Here is a 17,185-nt window from a genome sequence, read left to right as displayed (position 1 = left end):
GCTCCCCTCCCCCCCTCATCTCCCAGAACCAGGAGAGGCATGAAGAGGGCAGAGGAGAAACTAACGTCATGCAGGCGCAGTCTCAGATTGCTTGGGGAAAACCCTGGATTGGAGGCAACTGGGGGGAGGAGGGGACCTTCAGTCTCAGGATGGGGGCAAAATCTGCCACAGATGAGTTGTTGTGCTCATTAGGCCCAACAATCCTGTGCAGATCCTATGGTGGTACAGTCCACTCTGACACCTCAGGACTATACCAGCTCATTTCTGCTGCATGTGGGAACCAGGGCTTGCAGTCAAAACTTTTTCACAGAGGAGTCCTATTAAAATTAATGGCTCTGACTAACTTGGCCATTTTAGTGGGCCCACCCTGAGTAAAAGTTAGCTGAATACCACCCCAAGTCTTATGTTCCCCAACTAAAAGGATGAGATCAGATGGAAAGGAAGACAGAGAACCTGGGGAAGAGGTGACTACAGCAGTTACAGTTTTTCTCACTAAAGGTGCCAACTGATTCGGGGGCGCATGGCCAGCCTAGACTGCTCCCAGAGGCTTCAGCCTGATGCGCAGACAGCAGTAGTGCAACATGGGGATAAATGCCACTGCCCCCTAGAAGAAGAAGAAGAAGAAGAAGAAGAAGAAGAAGAAGAAGAAGAAGAAGAAGAAGAAGAAGAAGAAGAAGAAGAAGAGTAGTAGTAGTAGTAGTAGTAGTAGTAGTAGTAGTTTGGATTTGATATCTCACTTTATCACAACCCGAAGGAGTCTCCAAGCGGCTAACATTCTCCTTTCCCTTCTTCTCCCACAACAAACACTCTGGGAGGTGAGTGAGGCTGAGAGACTTCAGAGAAGTGTGACTAGCCCAAGGTCACCCAGCAGCTGCATGTGGAGGAGCGGGGAAGCGAACCCGGTTCCCCAGATTACAAGTCCACCGCTCTTAACCACTACACCACACTGGCTCCTAAAATCTGCACGCACCTCTGATGGCTATTGGTGGCACAGCTGCAGAGGCTCCCGGGAAAGCTGGCAGCCCTGTAATGTTCCCCAGAGACACACGATGAGCTGCACCTGTTGAAACGGCTGCTTTTGCACAACTACGAAGAAAAAGAGCTTTGTCCTTTTTCATATCAGGTCATCCAGTCCGGCCGTCCTTGCTAGGACATTTCCCTCCCGAAAGCAAAACCTCCAAATAACATACTGTAGGGCAGTATAAATGACGGCTATTAAGGTATTCCAAGCGTAGACCTCGGCTTTTCCCAGCATACAGAATATAGATCCACCCACCCGCAAGGCTACCTGGCAGGCGAGCACAGTATATACAGCAGCAATGTGTAATGATCTGGAGCCCCTCCAGGGTAGAATAACCTAGAAGCAAGGGAATGCTGCCTTGCAACCAAGTCAGGCTGCTCTAAATCAGCTCCTGACTCTCCGTCCTGCACACCTGATAATCTTCCTCTGGTTGTGCTCAGCCCAGCTTTCCCCATAACCAACAGGCATCAACGACTATGTGGGAGTGTGTTTGCGCATGCTAGGAACCTTTAATACTTGGGACTCTCACCAAACAACAATTCCCAGGATTCTTTGGGGGAAGCTGTGATAAGTTAAAACATGGAACTGAAAGCAACAATACATTTATTATGAAGATATGCCCTCCCTTGGGGCCAAACTAAGAGACTGGCAGGGCACGTGGCCCAGAGATGTCACTTCAGTGCTGCTAACACAGTGGTCTGACTTCACCCTTGAAGGCACACTCCATTGTCTCTTGAGACAGACAGATGCCAACAATTATAACAGTGACTTAATGTTCACAAAGGTAACCCAGAGATGGGGAACCTTTCTGAGCCTTCTGAGCAACTTTCCAGGGGCCACATGCCAGCGGTGGGCGGGGCCAGAGGCCAGGAAAATTAGGAAGGTGTGAAGCAAGGCTGATGAGTGGCAATAGCCAAGTAGGGGTGTGTGGCAGGGGGAGAGACCTCAGGGTCCAGACAGAGAGGCCTGGAGGGATGCGTTTGGTCCCAGGTTCTCCCTGCCTATGTCACTGGTGCACTGGATAGAGCAGGCCTGTACAATCTGTGACCTGTTAAGGCAGGCATGGCCAAACTTGGCCCTCCAGCTGTTTTGGGACTACAATTCCCATCATCCCTGACCACTGGTCCTGTTAGCTAAGGGTGATGGGAGTTGTAGTCCCAAAACCGCTGGTGGGCCAAGTTTGGCCATGCCTGTGCTAAGGTAACTGCAGCTCACAAGCCAAAAATGGAGGCCCACCCAGGGCTTGAGGAGCTCCCTGTTTTCATCACCCATCTGGAACTGCCAAAGAAACCAAATAAACCAAGGGGCAGTGGAGAGTTATTAAGCATCTGGCAGGGAACCCTGCATGGCTGGTTCGGCTGCATTCAGCTCAGTGGATCACCAGCTATGTCAGCCTAAGATGCCCAGGTTTCAAATGAAAAACTGGGTAGAGATGTTGCCTTGCTTGCATTTTTCTGGATGCCCCTGGTGTTTTATTCTTAGGATGTGTTCAAGGTTTCGTTAGGAGGGAAGATCACGACCTTGGTTCAATTTATTCAGTAGCTTCGAAAATCTCCACAGCAAATATTTGAAAGGACACAAATCTACCTAATGTGACGGAGTGGATGCATAGATTTGAGTAATGTAGCTGCAATGGACGAAATATCTAGTTATGTGAAGGGAAGCTAATATACTTTAGATGCAGTCATTTTGGAAGTAAATGCATTTATTTATGGGTTGGATTTTTTAAAATGGAAAATTCAGAGCAAGTATATATTGCATCTTAACAACGCACCTGCTGCTGTTGAGAAAACACTTGGTTTGTTGTAATTATGATGAATGGTTTATTTAGTCTTCGGATTATTTTGTCTTTGTCTTTTTTTATAATGCTGTTTCGTTTTTTTACATAACAAGAGCCATCACCAATAAAAATGACATCAGAAATAAAAAGAGATGGGGTTTGGCATTGGGAAGCAATAGTGATGGGTCAACAGTAGGTGGCCAACAGTAGGTGGCCAACAGTAGGTGGCACTAGATAGGCAGATTCAACTAATATTGTTCCTGCCGGCTTCTACAAGCTGCAACATGATGACAAAGGAAGAGGAAGCCAACATCCAGTGCCATCTTCTGGGCTGGATGCAAGTAAGAAGGCAAGCAAATAGAGGCTGGCCGAGGGCAGACTTGGTGAGCCGTTCCACCCAATGGAATATTCACCACCAGGAAGAAGAGTTTTTATACCATATTCTGCCACAGGCCCATTAAGTGAGCTTGGCTGTCAACAAGGATAAAGCACAATGCACATTGAAAAGCACTTTGGGTGTGGGTGTGTGGCCGGGGAAGACAATCTAAAACGCTATATAAAAAAGCAGTATCAGTGCAATTTGTTGTATACCAGCCCTGTATACCTGAAGGAGCATCTCCAACCCCATCGTTCAGCCCAGACACGGAGGTCCACCTCTGAGGGCCTCCTGGCGGTTCCCTCATTGTGAGAAGTGAGTTTACAAGGGAACCAGGCAAAGGGCCTTCTCGGTGGTGGCGCCCGTCCTGTGGAACGCCCCCCCCCATCCCATATCAAGGAAATAAACAACTATCTGACTTTTAGAAGACATCTGAAGGCAGCCCTGTATAGGAAATTTTTAATGGTTGATGTTTTACTCTGTTTGATGTTTGAATTTGTTGGAAGTGGCCAAGGGTGACTGAGGCAACCCAGTCAGATGGGAGGCAGATAAATATAGATTATTGTTAGTAGCAGTACAGTGATACCTCAGGTTAAGAACTTAATTCATTCTGGAGGTCCATTCTTAACCTGAAACTGTTCTTAACCTGAGGTACTACTTTAGCTAATGGGGCCTCCCACTGCCGCCGCACGATTTCTGTTCTCATCCTGAAGCAAAGTTCTTAACCCGAGGTACTATTTCTGGGTTAGCGGAGTCTGTAACCTGAAGAGTCTGTAACCTGAAGGGTCTGTAACCCGAGGTTCCGCTGTACTGCTATAACTGCCACCAGAAAGCCAGTCGCTGTCGACAAAACCTGAGCTGAGCTCTGAACAGAAATCTGGAACTCCTTGCTTTACGGGGGAGACTTATCTATCTCTTTGTTGGTAGAGACACCTTCCTGGATGAAGTATCGGTTTTAACTCAGGGCAGGTGGAGGGGTTGGGACCGCGGAATCTGCAACACAGCAATTCTAGGCAATAATCTCTCTCCCCCCAAACACTCCTCCTCCTTCTCTCTCCCCTCCTGTTCTTGCTGCAGCTGCCCTGCTCTGCCAGCTTCCCTGCTGGATCCCCAGGGAGAATCTCCATCTATCGCCTCCCCCTCCCCTTCCCACATCCGCCACCAACCTTCTTGTCAGGCCTGCTGCTGAGAAGAAAACACAGGCAAGGGGCCCTCTGGAGGCTTTGTTTTGCTTTTTTTGCTGAGCCAGTGTTCCTGTGTTGGGCTGTGGTGCCAGTTCCTGTAAGCTGCCGACCCCCCTTCCCAGATCCCTTCTCCAAAAGGTATGATCGACCACCGTCTGCCTAAAGGTAAAGCGCACGGAAACGCCATTTACCTTCCCGCTGGAGTGGTACCTATTTATCTACTTACACTTTTGATGTGCTTTCGAACTGCTAGGTTGGCAGGAGCAGGGACCAAGCAACGGGAGCTCACCCCGTCGCAGGGATTCGAACCGCCAACCTTCTGATTGGCAAGTCCTAGGCTCTGTGGTTTAACCCACAGCGCCACCCGCGTCCTACCACCGCCTGCCTACCTGCCTGAAATTGGGCATGCAGCGCTCTGACACAGGGGCCAGTGAAACGCTGCCCGCCTGAGCACAGCGTTGCAGAACCAAAGCCAACCACCAGAAAGCTACGCTATAAGAGCTTTGCTCAGGCTCTCATCCCTCTCTCTTCCACCCGTCCTCTGAGGTCCACCTGCCGGCTGTGTTCATATAAGTCTTCCAGGCTTCTGCTGCAGAGGAGGCTGCCTGACCTCCCTACATACCTGCAATGAAACAGTCCCCTTAGGAAAAAATGCAACAAAGGAAACCCCTTTGCTGATATGACTCACCAGCTGCTCCTAATCTGCTCTGAAGCAGCACACTCCTTTGATTACCAAGTGCTGGGAACAAGGGACTGAGGCCGAGACAGAGCAGGTGCTTGGCATGCAGAAGGCCCCCACTTTCAGAAGGCCCCCACTTTCAGAAGGCCCCTAGCATTTCCAGGGAAAGGCCCGTGTCTGAAACTCTTTGCTTTCAGTGTGTAGAAGTGTGGTGTAGTGGTTAAGAGCGGTAGTCTCGTAATCTGGGGAACCGGGTTCGTGTCCCCGCTCCTCCACATGCAGCTGCTGGGTGACCTTGGGCCAGTCACACTTCTCTGAAGTCTCTCAGCCCCACTCACCTCACAGAGTGTTTGTTGTGGGGGAAGAAGGGAAAGGAGAATGTTAGCCGCTTTGAGACTCCTTCGGGTAGTGATAAAGCGGGATATCAAATCCAAATTCTTCTTCTTCAGTCTACTCAGATGAAAGAGGTTTCCATCTATTCGATATATGATTTCTACCCCAGTGGGGAGTTTCCCTTCAACAATCTTCACAGAAGCTTATGGAAAACTTGGCCTATGGCTCCATATCCAAAAAACCAAAGTGCTGCACCAAGAAGCACAAAACAACCCCTCTGCGGCGCCACAAATCCAACTTAATGGTGTAAAGCTGGAAAGTGTTGATCAGTTTTCCTACCTGGGCAGTTATCTTTTCACAAGGGCCAACGTCCACCATCGCCTGAGCTCTGCAAGCGCAGCTTTCTGCTGATTGAAGTGCCGAGTGTTTGAGAACTGGGACATTCAAAGGGGAACCAAAATGTTTGTTTACAAAGCTATTGCACTACCAACTTTACGCTTGTGAAGCATGGATCACTTATAAACGCCAACTCCTCGAAAGATTCCATCAACGGTGTCTCCGAAAAATGTTACACATTACTTGGGAAGACAGGCAAACAAATGCCAGTGTAGTGGAAGAAGCGGAGATCACCAGTGTCAAAGCAATGGTTCTTCAACATCAGCTTCGTTGGACTGGTCATGTTGTGCGGATGCCTGATTATCGTCTTCCAAAGCAAGTGCTCTATTCTGAACTTAAAAATGGAAAGCGTAATGCTGGTGGTCAACAAAAAAGGGTTAAAGACAGTCTCAAGGCAAATCTTTTAAAAAAGACTCTCTTAATGCAAATCTTAAAAATGTAGTATAAACACCGACAACTGGGAAACAGTAGCTTGCGAGCACTCCAGTTGGAGAACAACCTTTACCAAAGGTGTCATGGGTTTTGGAGAGGCTCAAACTTAGGACGAAAGGGAGAAATATGCTAAGAGGAAGGGACACTTGGCAAATCCACACTATGAGCAACTCTCGCCCGGAAACCTATGTCCCCACTGTAGAAGGATGTGTGGATCCAGAATTGGCCTGCATAATCACTCCCAGACTGACTGTTAAGACCGTGTTCATGGAAGACAATCTTACTTGGCTACGAGTGATTGTCAAAGAAGAGGCAAAAGGCTTCCCAAATGACAGGGGTGTTGTATGTTTATTGCATTTATACCCTACCTTGTCTTCCAAGGAGCTCAAGGTGCCATACATAGTTCACTCCCTCCTCTTTCCACCCCTACAACAACCTTGTGAGGTAGGTTAGGCTGAGAGGGAGTGACTGGCCCAAAGTGACCTAGAGAGCACATGAGCGATAACAGGCCACCCAGCGAATGGCCGAGCGGGGATTTGAACCCTGGTCTCCCAGGTCCTAGTCCAACACTCTAACCAATACACCACACTGGTTCTGAACAAGCTGGAGCCCCAGCACCTGAGTAGCTTCCCAGCTATCTAAATGCACCGGCCACATTTCCCCCTGCCAAGGTGTATGATGGTGTGCATTTGCCTGCGGTTTACACCCAGCTCCTCCTTCAGCCCCTCTGGCTGCTTCCTCTGCCAACACCTGCTACGTCGATGCATTTGTCCCAAATGGCTCACAATTAAAGATGACAAGCACCATCTGCGGAGGAAGAGGCAAGGGGAAGGAAGATTCAGGCGTGCACAGCCTCCTTGAAGACTCTCGCCTTGGGTTCCCCGACTGATTACTCTGGGGAGACTCAGACAGTAGAGGCTGGTTCCTCCTGGGGCTGATAGGGCGGAAGGCCGGGAGGCCAACAGCAGGGGGAGCCATAGCCAATTACTATTACTGAGGCTGGGCGTGAGTCTCCAAAGAATAACACTGAAGGCCAGCCCATGCAAACTGGAGTCCTCATAAGGTCCTAAAGGAAGAACTGTGAGGGGAGAGACTTCATCAGGCAAGGCCTCCTTCCATCTGCCTTGCCCCACCCTCCAGTCTCTGCTTCTCATTTTGTATTGCATTATTTTATGTACTGTGGCTTGCTGTTGTTTTATTGACTATAGTTTAGAAATCATTTATTGTAACTGTTGAGTGGATTTCTGTTTAACTTTTATATGTTACAGTGGTACCTCGGGTTACAGACGCTTCAGGTTACAGACTCCACTAACCCAGAAATAGTACCTCGGGTTAAGAACTTTGCTTCTGGATGAGAACAGAAATCGTGCGGCGGCAGCGGGAGGCCCCATTAGCTAAAGTGGTGCTTCAGGTTAAGAACAGCTTCAGGTTAAGAACGGACCTCCAGAATGAATTAAGTTCTTAACCCAAGGTATGACTGTATTATTATTATTATTTAATACTATTCTAAAGATTGTCGAATGTTACTTTTTTGATGTAGCTTGCCTATTTTAAAGTTACGTTTAATTATCACATTTTTGTATTGCATTAGATTGTTTATAAGATGTACATTTTTTGTTTCTTCAGCTTGTAAACAGTAGAAAGACGGTATACAAATTAAAAATGGTGATGGTGGTGATGAACTAATCCTGCTTTTGACTCCATTTCCCTCTTTGCTGAGTTCTACAAAGGCAAGACCAAAGAGGAGGTTGACAGCCCGTGCCACCCACAAAGTTAGTCATCTGTAAGGAGGGCTAGTCAGGGGCAGATGGAGCTTATTGCCCCACTTGCCCTAATGGACCAGCCAGCACTGGACTCAAAACTTTGGGGTGAGCTTGAAGCACAGTCATCCATCCACCTGATTATTTTTCCTCCTTCCTGGAACACGTCACGGTGGCTGGTTTTAGAATAGGGAGAATTTTGTAAAGAAGAAGAAGGGAAAAACCCACATTCTGTGGTTCTGAGTTACTGGGGTTTCCAGCAGGGCAGATGGCTGGTCTTTTTCTGTTTGGAATAACAGGAGCATCTTTTCTCCTAATTAGATCCCACTTCCTGGGGGGTGCGGGGGGGGGGGAGGCAGTGCCTCTTAAGCTGGAGTTTTCTGGGAAGCCCTAATTAGAGCCTTCGCTGATTTGTTAGCCACTAATTAGACGGCGAAGACTTAAAGTGTTTCCAAACAGAGACGTTGTCTTCTCGGGTTGAGACTGCACTCAACCCTGAGATGCCTGTTCTTCGACTCTAGTGTGAATGGCCTTGAACTCGCTCGAAACTGCTTCTAGCTCCCCTTTGCTAGAACTAGGCTTCGAAGCAGACTCCTTTATTTCTCGTTTCCATCTAAGGACAGGCACTGTTTACATCACAAACCCTCTTGCCTATCCTAGGAAAGGAAGGGGAGAAATGCAAGCCTTACTTTAACCTAAATACGCCAACTCTTTGCACTCTCCATATTCACAGTGCCCAGATCTCTCCTAGGGGGTGGTGCCCCTTTGTTTTCAACCCCCTGCAAGGCAGGAGTCACTGCTAAAGTATCCATGACAGATAGCCATCCAACCTCTGTTTAAAAAATGAAGGAGAGTCCACCACCTTCCGAGGGAGTACGTTCCAATGCCAAACAGCTCGTAGCATCAGAAAGGCCTTCCTGGTGTTTAGTCAGAATCTCTTGTCTGCAATTTGAATCCATTGGTTCGGGTCCTACCCCTCCAGAGCAGGTGAAAACAAGCTTGTTCCACCTTCCATGCAACAGACATCTGAAGATGGCTAAAAAGCAGAGACATCACCTTGCCAACAAAGGTCCGTATAGTAAAAGCTATGGTTTTCCCAGTAGTGATGTATGGAAGTGAGAGCTGGACCATAAAGAAGGCTGATAGCCGAAGAATCAATGCTTTTGAATTATGGTGCTGGAGGAGACTCTTGAGAGTCCCATGGACTGCAAGAAGATCAAACCTCTCCATTCTTAAGGAAATCAGCCCTGAGTGCTCACTGGAAGGACAGATCCTGAAACTGAGGCTCCAATACTTTGGCCACCTCATGATTAGAGAAGACTCCCTGGAAAAGACCCTGATGTTGGGAAAGATGGAGGGCACAAGGAGAAGGGGACGACAGAGGACGAGATGGTTGGACAGTGTTCTTGAAGCTACCAGCATGAGCCTGACCAAATTGCAGGAGGCAGTGGAAGACAGGAGCGCCTGGTGTGCTCTGGTCCATGGGGTCACAAAGAGTCAGACATGACTAAACGACTAAACAACAAAAATCATATCTCTTCTGGCCATGCACAGCTAGCCAAAGTGGCTACTAATCACTGATAGCCTTGTTCTCTGTGAATTTGTCTGGTTGTGTGTTTTTTTTAAGCCATCCAAGTTGGTGGCCATCACTACATCTTCAGGGAGCAGATTCCATACTTCAACTATGCACTGTGTGATAGCTCAGTCCGTAGAGCATGAGGCTTTTGGTCGTGGGTTGTGGGTTTGAGCCCAATGTTGGACAAAAGGAATCCTGCATTGCAGAGAGTTGGACTAAATGACCCTCGCGGTTCCTTCCAACTCCACAATTCTTTGAAGAAGTGCTTTCTTTTGTCTGTCTTGACTTTTCCAACGTTCAGCTTCATTGAAGAAAGCCTTTCTCACTGGCTGGGACACTGCAGGGCCCAGCAGCCACTAGTGACTGGGAAGCCGGGGAGCGGGTGAGATAGGAGACTTAACATCTAAGACCATCCCTTTGCCCCCCACCATCTCTCATGCAGCCAACACACTCAGTTTCCAGGCCCCAACTGATGCTGAGCTATATGGTTAGAAGTCCTTTCATCGTGGAGAAGAAAACAGAGCTGACCATCTCTCTGCCCCTCTCAATATACTGGCTATAGAGCTTTTGTGTTGTGAAGGTTCAGCGGTTGGATTTGGTTACAATGCAGGAAGGAACTAGCCAGGAGAGGCTGTGGCAAGAACAACACAACAAAGGAACAGAGAAGAATGCAAAGGCAGAATAACTCCATTTGCGAACGACTCTTGGGTTGCGGCGCTCATCTTGCTCTATAGGCCGAGGAGCCGGCGTTTGTCCACAGACAGTTTTTTCTGGGTCATGTGGCCAGCATGACTAAGCCGCTTCTGGCAAACCAGAGCAGCGCACGGAAATGCCGTTTACCTTCCCGCCAGAGTGGTACCTATTTATCTACTTGCACTTTGACATGCTTTCAAACTGCTAGGTGGGCAGGAGCTGGGACTGAACAACAGGAGCTCACCCAGTCGCGGGGATTCGAACCGCCAACCATCTGATCAGCAAGCCTTAGGCTCTGTGGTTTAGACCACAGCACCACCCGCATCCAAAAGCCAGAATAGTGAGCTGCAAACCTCACATTTCCCCGTCCCTTGCTATGAACGCAGGCAAATGTCTCCTTAAATTGCATCTTGTGATGGGATTTTAAATGTAAGCTGCTTTGGGAGCCCATGTTGGACAACAAGGGGAGTATAACTATAGCAAATATGATAAATAAATAATCTGGCGGAGCAGGATGAGAATCCTCCAGCTTGGCTGGCCTCAAGCCATTCCCTCTTTCTTTCTCTCTATAGCACAGTGACCCCCGCAAATGAAATTGGCAGGGACCATCACCTCCCGCAGTTCCTAGTTTACTTCCTTTGAAGAGGAGGAAGTTTCCAGACCTCATGATACACCTGGAACATGCAGAAAAGGTACATCTAGGAAACACCTAGGAAAGGTACTAGCTATGAGGGGGAGGCAGAGTTGGAGTTTTCTCCGTAAGCTGATTAGTTAGTTGTTCCTCAGTTGCAGCCTCCAAACTGGTTCCTTTATTTGTCTGCTAATTCTCATTTACCAATACAGGCCTGATAATTAAGTCCAGTCGCAAATGACTCTGGGGTTGCGGCGCTCATCTCGCTTTACAGGCTGAGGAAGCGGGCGTTTGTCCACAGACAGTTTTTCTGGGTCATGTGGCCGCTTCTGGAGAAACCAGAGCAGTGCACGAAAATGCCGTTTACCTTCCCGCCAGAGAGGTATCTATTTATCTACTCGCACTGGCGTGATTTCGAACTGCTAGGTTGGCAGGAGCAGGGACCAAGCAACGGAAGCTCACCCCGTTGTGGGGATTCGAACCATCGACCTTCTGATCGGCAAGCCCTAGGCTCAGTGGTTTAGACCACAGTGCCACCTGCATCCCTACTAATACAGTCAGCTACCCATTTATGCAGGGCTTACATTCCAAGGCACCAGGCACATACGTGGAATTGAATTGTATCATTGAAGCACCCATTGGAAAATCCTGCAGACACCCTTTAAACCTCTGGAAAACCTTTAAAAAAACCACCAGCACTTACCTGATGCCCATCTCTCTCGCACAACCTCCTTCCTCAAACTCCAACACACCACAGGCCTCAAAGGCTCTTGGGATTGCAATGGCAAAGGCTATGGCAGGGGTAGGCAAACTAAGGCCCGGGGACCGGATATGGCCCAATCGCCTTCTCAATCCGGCCTGCGGACGTTCCGGGAATCAGTGTGTTTTTACACGAGTAGAATGTGTCCTTTTACTTAAAATGCATCTCTGGGTTATTTGTGGGACCTGCCTGGTGTTTTTACATAAGTGGAATGTGTGCTTTTATTTAAAATGCATCTCTGGGTTATTTATGAGGCACAGGAATACGTTCATATTTTTTTTCAAAATACAGTCCGGCCCACCACATGGTCTGAGGAAGGTGGACCGGCCCATGGCTGAAAAAGGTTGCTGACCCCTGGGCTATGGAATTGCTAGGCGCTGTTTTCATGCCTTTTCAGACTTTTCTGTGCTCTTCTGAGGATGTTTTTGGCGATTTTAAAAAAAATTTTAATTTTAAGATTTTTTAAATTTAATTTTTTTTAAAAAAATTAAAAACACCGGGCTTGGTGTGATGCACATTTACAAGTTGTGCGCATATTGAATACGTGTACATGGGCAGTTGCCTGTATACCTCTCCTCCTATTATTTGTTGGATGGGGTGAGTGGGTGGGGGGAGGAATCATTCCAGTTTCTGTAGTTTCTCAAATACTGATCTCGGAATAAAAATAAACACAACTCTCTGGGGAGCCACTTTTCTTGAAGGTCTGCTTTTAGAATAAAGCAAGCGGTCGGGCTGGCGAAATCTTCAACCCCATCTGTCCATTTCCCCCCGGGTAACCAGAGGGCAGGGGGCAACGGGGGGGGGGGAATCATTAATTTTATTTTGGGGGAAACTTTATTTTTTGACAAACAAACCAGTTTTTCTTGCAGGTTCACCCACATATATTACAATGGTACTTAATTAAGTACTTAATTCGTTCCGGAGGTCTGTTCTTAACCTGAAACTGTACTTAACCTGAAGCACCACTTTAGCTAATGGGGCCTCCTGCTGTCGCCGCGCCGCCAAAGCACAATTTCTGTTCTCATCCTGAAGCAAAGTTCTTAACCTGAAGCACTATTTCTGGGTTAGCGGAGTCTGTAACCTGAAGCGTATGTGACCTGAAGCGTATGTAACCTGAGGTACCACTGTACTTTGTTTAAGACACCTGGGCAGCCTTATACTGGAATGCATATAATTGGTGCAATATGTGAAAAGGATCAACATTTTGTCTCCGCTGTCCACCAACTTGAACTGTCCCATTCCTTAACCTGATGTGCGCTGATGTTTGTCCTTTGTGTGGTCATTTCCACAGCCAGATTACCCTGCCCCGGCTGTGTCTCCATTTATGCATCCGCTTGAATGGGCTACACAAATTCTCAACCACCACTATGCTCCGGCTGGGCTTGCTTCTTGATATAGCTAGATGATGAACTGATAAATCAATTAAATCAGCCCTGTTTAGTTGACTAATTCATTGTAAATAGAACAGAGCTTTGCGAAATGGTTGTTTGGAGCCTCTGGCATTATCGCAAACAATCTGGGCTCCAGCGTTTCCCAGTTCAGATTAAGGCACTCGGGTCAGGAAACGCGCTCAAGAGAAGAACATCCCGCCACCTTTCAGTACACAAATAAATAAATAAATTGACTGTGTTACCTAGCCAAGATAAAATGCTACCTTTGGTAAATAAAGCCTCCATTGTAAAACTGTTTTATGAACCACCCCTGGCTCATTAGTCCATCAATTAGCTAGAACAAGACAGCTAATGGGCCGAAAACAGCTTTTATCTGCTGAAAATTCCACTCCTGCCACTGCCATCCTTACACCACCTCCGTGGCTCTCCAAGCTGCAGCCTCTTCTGCTCCTTCTGTGCTCTGCTAATTCTTTGGCAGCTGAATCAAGCCGTTTCCACTCAGTAGTGTCTTATTCTTGACTCTCCACTACAATGGCTAGGGACCGGTGCTGTTGGTTTGTGGGTAGAATCTGCTGAAAGAATCTGGCAAGGATCCATGGAGGTGGGGAAGGGTTACATACGATCTGCTATGCCAAGTGCTGCTTGGGAGTGGAATGCCCTTATCTGGAAACTTGGCTGTGCTGTAACCCTTTCCTGCCCACCAAGGACAAGGCATCTAGGTTTGCCATGTTGAGAGCACCAACCTGGGGTCACCTCTCTTCTCGGGGCCTCCAGTCTCATTGCCAGACCAAGCCTCTCATTGCATGATCACAGAATAGCAGAGTTGGAAGGGACCCCCAAGGGTCATCTAGTCCAACCCCCCGACAGTGCAGGACAATGGTGATATTGCCTTAAGAAGGGTTTGCAGGAACTGCAGTGTGGGCTTTCTGCTACGTGAGGAATGGAGAACGTGGACCAGATGCTGCTAACTTCCAATCCCCTCTTAGCCCCAGACAGCACAGCCAGTGGTCAGGCCTGATGGGAGTTGTAGTCCGAAAACATCTGGAGGGCCACAGAGCTTCCCCCATATCTGAGCTATACAAAACAGCAGCCAAGGGAGGAGACAGGGAGGGACACTGTTCTAGAACCTTTGATATCCATGGAAGTGGTGGATATGTTCCATCAATACCCTTAGATACTTTTATTTATTTATAAGAATATTTATGAACCACCAGCTCATTAAATAAAATATCAAGATAAATACATTAAAAACATCTAAACATAACAATGCCATACCTTCAAACATTGTCCCCCCCCCCGGCCATATCTAGTACAGAGGGAAAAGCAGCTGGTCAACTGCTTCCCCGCCTGTGTACAAATTGAGGAGTCTTCTCCAACCTGGTGCCCTCCAGATGTTGTGGACTACATCTCCCATCATCCCCAGCCAGAAAGGCAAGTGGTCAGGGATGATGGGAGTTGTAGTCCAGCAACATCCGGGGGGAGGGGGCATTGGGTTGGGAAAGCCTGAAGCAGAGCAGAGGGTGGATTGTATAGACCTCTATGGGGCTCTAGTAGCCCACCTGATTGACCCATAACCACCTTTGCTTCTCTGCCAAACCACACCTCCTTGATAGCAGTGCAACTGAAACTTTGCTGGGATCTCTGTGCTTTGCTGGGGAGGCTACAGCATATCCTGACCCCCATCATTTAAAATGTGGTCTATCACGAGGAAGAGGCACCCTGACCACCTTTGCCCCCCCCCACTCCCATCCTTAACAAAAAACAACAACCTTATTACTGACCCAACCAGGCCTAGTTGCACTTTTTAGACGGACATCCTTCCTGCTAATCAGACATTCACTCATCACGTCTTCCTTCAGTGCTGAGCTAGGCATCTTGGCTCATTTAAAATTCAGGTCTTCCAGCCTTAGGCTGGTCCCTGCAACTTAGTCCAGAGCTTAAACTTTAAAATGCTTTTACAATGGAGGGGGCAGCCTTCTTGCACCTGTTTGTAAAAGAGATGTCCACCCTTCTTGACCCTTTTTGTTATACACCTGCCGAGATCCCCCCCTTAATTCAGGATAGTGACTTTCAAATCCTACTCTATCAGCCCTTACATGTTCATTTACACCTGTCTCCAGATCTGCATTATCTGACCTAAACTGCAGAAATCTGGGCCCATGCCTTTGGGTTATGATCCCGGTCTCCTAGCCTTCCTGGCCATTGCAACCAAACGAACAACATCCTGCACAGTGCAGTCAGTTCCTCTTGATGCCTTCAGCACCCTGGACAGAGCAACGGAGGCAGCAAGATGCTTGACCAATCCTCAGGATTATTCCTCCAGCTCCCTGTGGTGAGGATTTAGTCTCTGAGCTGGTTTTAAATCAATACATCTTTGGATACATTTAAAATTAAAGATGAAGGAATTTCCTGTTTAAGCTTTAAAAGAGCTCCCAGTAATTTATCTGAATGCTGAGAAAAGGGAAAGGCATGTCAGAGCGTTGTCCTTTATTTCAGCCTAACCCCAGAGGAAATTACACCAAGATTCACATATCACACTTTGTTGAGAAGCACCGACAGGCAGATTACTATACATACTGTGGTGTGTATACACACACACACATACACCCAACCTCACAAGAGCCAGAGACATTCCACAAGCTTAGTGAAACACTTATGTTCCAGTACTTACCAGGGCACCCTGGAGCCTAGGCTAGCAAGTCTTTCTAGGCCCTAGAGTTTCCATTCCAATATGGCACCCTGCAAATGTTGTTGGACTACAACTCTCACTCACGCCTGGCCCAACGGCCATGCTGACTGGGGCTGATGGGAGTCCCAAAATGTGTGGAGGTCACCACATTGGCTTAATGTGGGTCTCATCAAACCTTCAGTCTCATCAAACCAGTGGAAAGGAGCTTTCAAGCCTGGTTCTGTTGGCCTCCTCCTGCCCCGGAAAAACGGGTATCCCTTTATGGCACAAGACTGCAACAACCAAATGTTCCAAAATAGCTTAACTCGCTGTGTGTCTTAATCCCATGCAGCCCACTTAAAATCAGGTTCATCCCCATTTAGCAAAACGACCCAGACACAGAAACTTCTGGCTATCCCAATTCTGCCCACTGTTGGGGGGCAAGCGCCCCACTCTTCCCCATCTCGACACTTTCCCCTCCCTCCTTTGGAATTTGGGTTGGCTTGCGTGTGGGGCGAGGAAGGTCCTTTGGGGAGGGGGGTGTGCGGTGGGGGCAGAGAGAGTTGTGTATGGGGGTGCTGTGGGGAGAGGGGTCCCCCGAGGCCTCGCTTCCCCCCTTACCTGCCAGCAGCTGCATCCAGGCGCAGATCTTGTAGACCGTGGCCGTGTTGCAGAAGAAGAAGAGCGAGAAGCAGGTGATGCAGCCCAGGATCAGCACCATGGAGAGCAGCACGAAGAAGGAGGCGGCCTTGAAGGCGCGCGACGGGATGCTGCGGAAGTCGGCGAAGGAGCCGTGGCAGGTGAGCTCGCGGTTGTTGCCCTCGTTGCCCACGCAGTAGTGGAAGAGGCCGAAGTAGCCCGGCTTGGGCGTGCTGACGCTGTCGCCGATCCAGTAGGGCTGGATGAAGACCACCACGTTGATGATGGCGAAGCAGATGGTGAAGATGGCCCACAGCACGCCGATGGCCCGCGAGTTCCGCATGTAGTTGTCATGGTACAGCTTCGAGGCCTCCTGCGACGGCAGCATCCTGCGGCCGGGAGGCTCAGAGCGCGGGGCCCCGGCGGCGGCGGCGGCGACACGCGGGGACGGCGAGGAGGAAGAGGAGGAGGAGGAGAGGGGCGCACCGGCGCGCGCGCGCGGACGGCGGCACCAGCAGCAGCAGCACCACCTCACTGGCCGAGGCGGAGGGGCCCCGGGAGCCCCGCCGAGGGGAGACCCGAGGGGGCGCCGGAGGGAGGCCAGGCCATGGGGCGGCAGGAAGGGCTCGCGAGGCTGCGGCAGGCAGGCAGGGAGGGAGCCCTAGGCGCGCCCGCTCGCTCCCTGCAGCGCCAGCCGCGCCAGCCGCGACTCCATCTTGGCTGCGGCGGCGCCGGCTGGGTCGTTGCTCCTGCTCGGTCGCCCGCCTGCCTCCCTCCCTCCTCGCCTGCCCGCCTTGCCTTGCCTGCCTGCCTGCCCGCCCGCCCGCCCGCTCGCTTGCTTGCTTACTTGCCCGGCCGGAGCTTGC

General features: G+C 49.2%; 1 protein-coding gene across 2 annotated transcripts in view; it reads right to left on the bottom strand.

Moving 5' to 3' along the window:
- Nucleotides 1-17,140, bottom strand: part of LHFPL4 (LHFPL tetraspan subfamily member 4) — a 52,616-nt gene extending 35,476 nt beyond the window's left edge. For both annotated transcript variants that reach the window (XM_081903347.1, XM_081903348.1), the window contains exon 1: nucleotides 16,302-17,140. In XM_081903347.1, coding sequence (XP_081759473.1) covers nucleotides 16,302-16,707 — 406 coding nt within the window. In that variant the 5' untranslated portion in view covers nucleotides 16,708-17,140. The remainder of the gene's footprint in view (nucleotides 1-16,301) is intronic.
- Nucleotides 17,141-17,185: the final 45 nt, after the last annotated feature.

Source organism: Podarcis melisellensis (assembly GCF_964234715.1).
Source record: "Podarcis melisellensis genome assembly, chromosome: 2".
Lineage (NCBI taxonomy): Eukaryota > Metazoa > Chordata > Lepidosauria > Squamata > Lacertidae > Podarcis > Podarcis melisellensis.
Note: the sequence above shows the minus strand (reverse complement) of the source record. Positions and strands in the feature narration are given on the sequence as shown.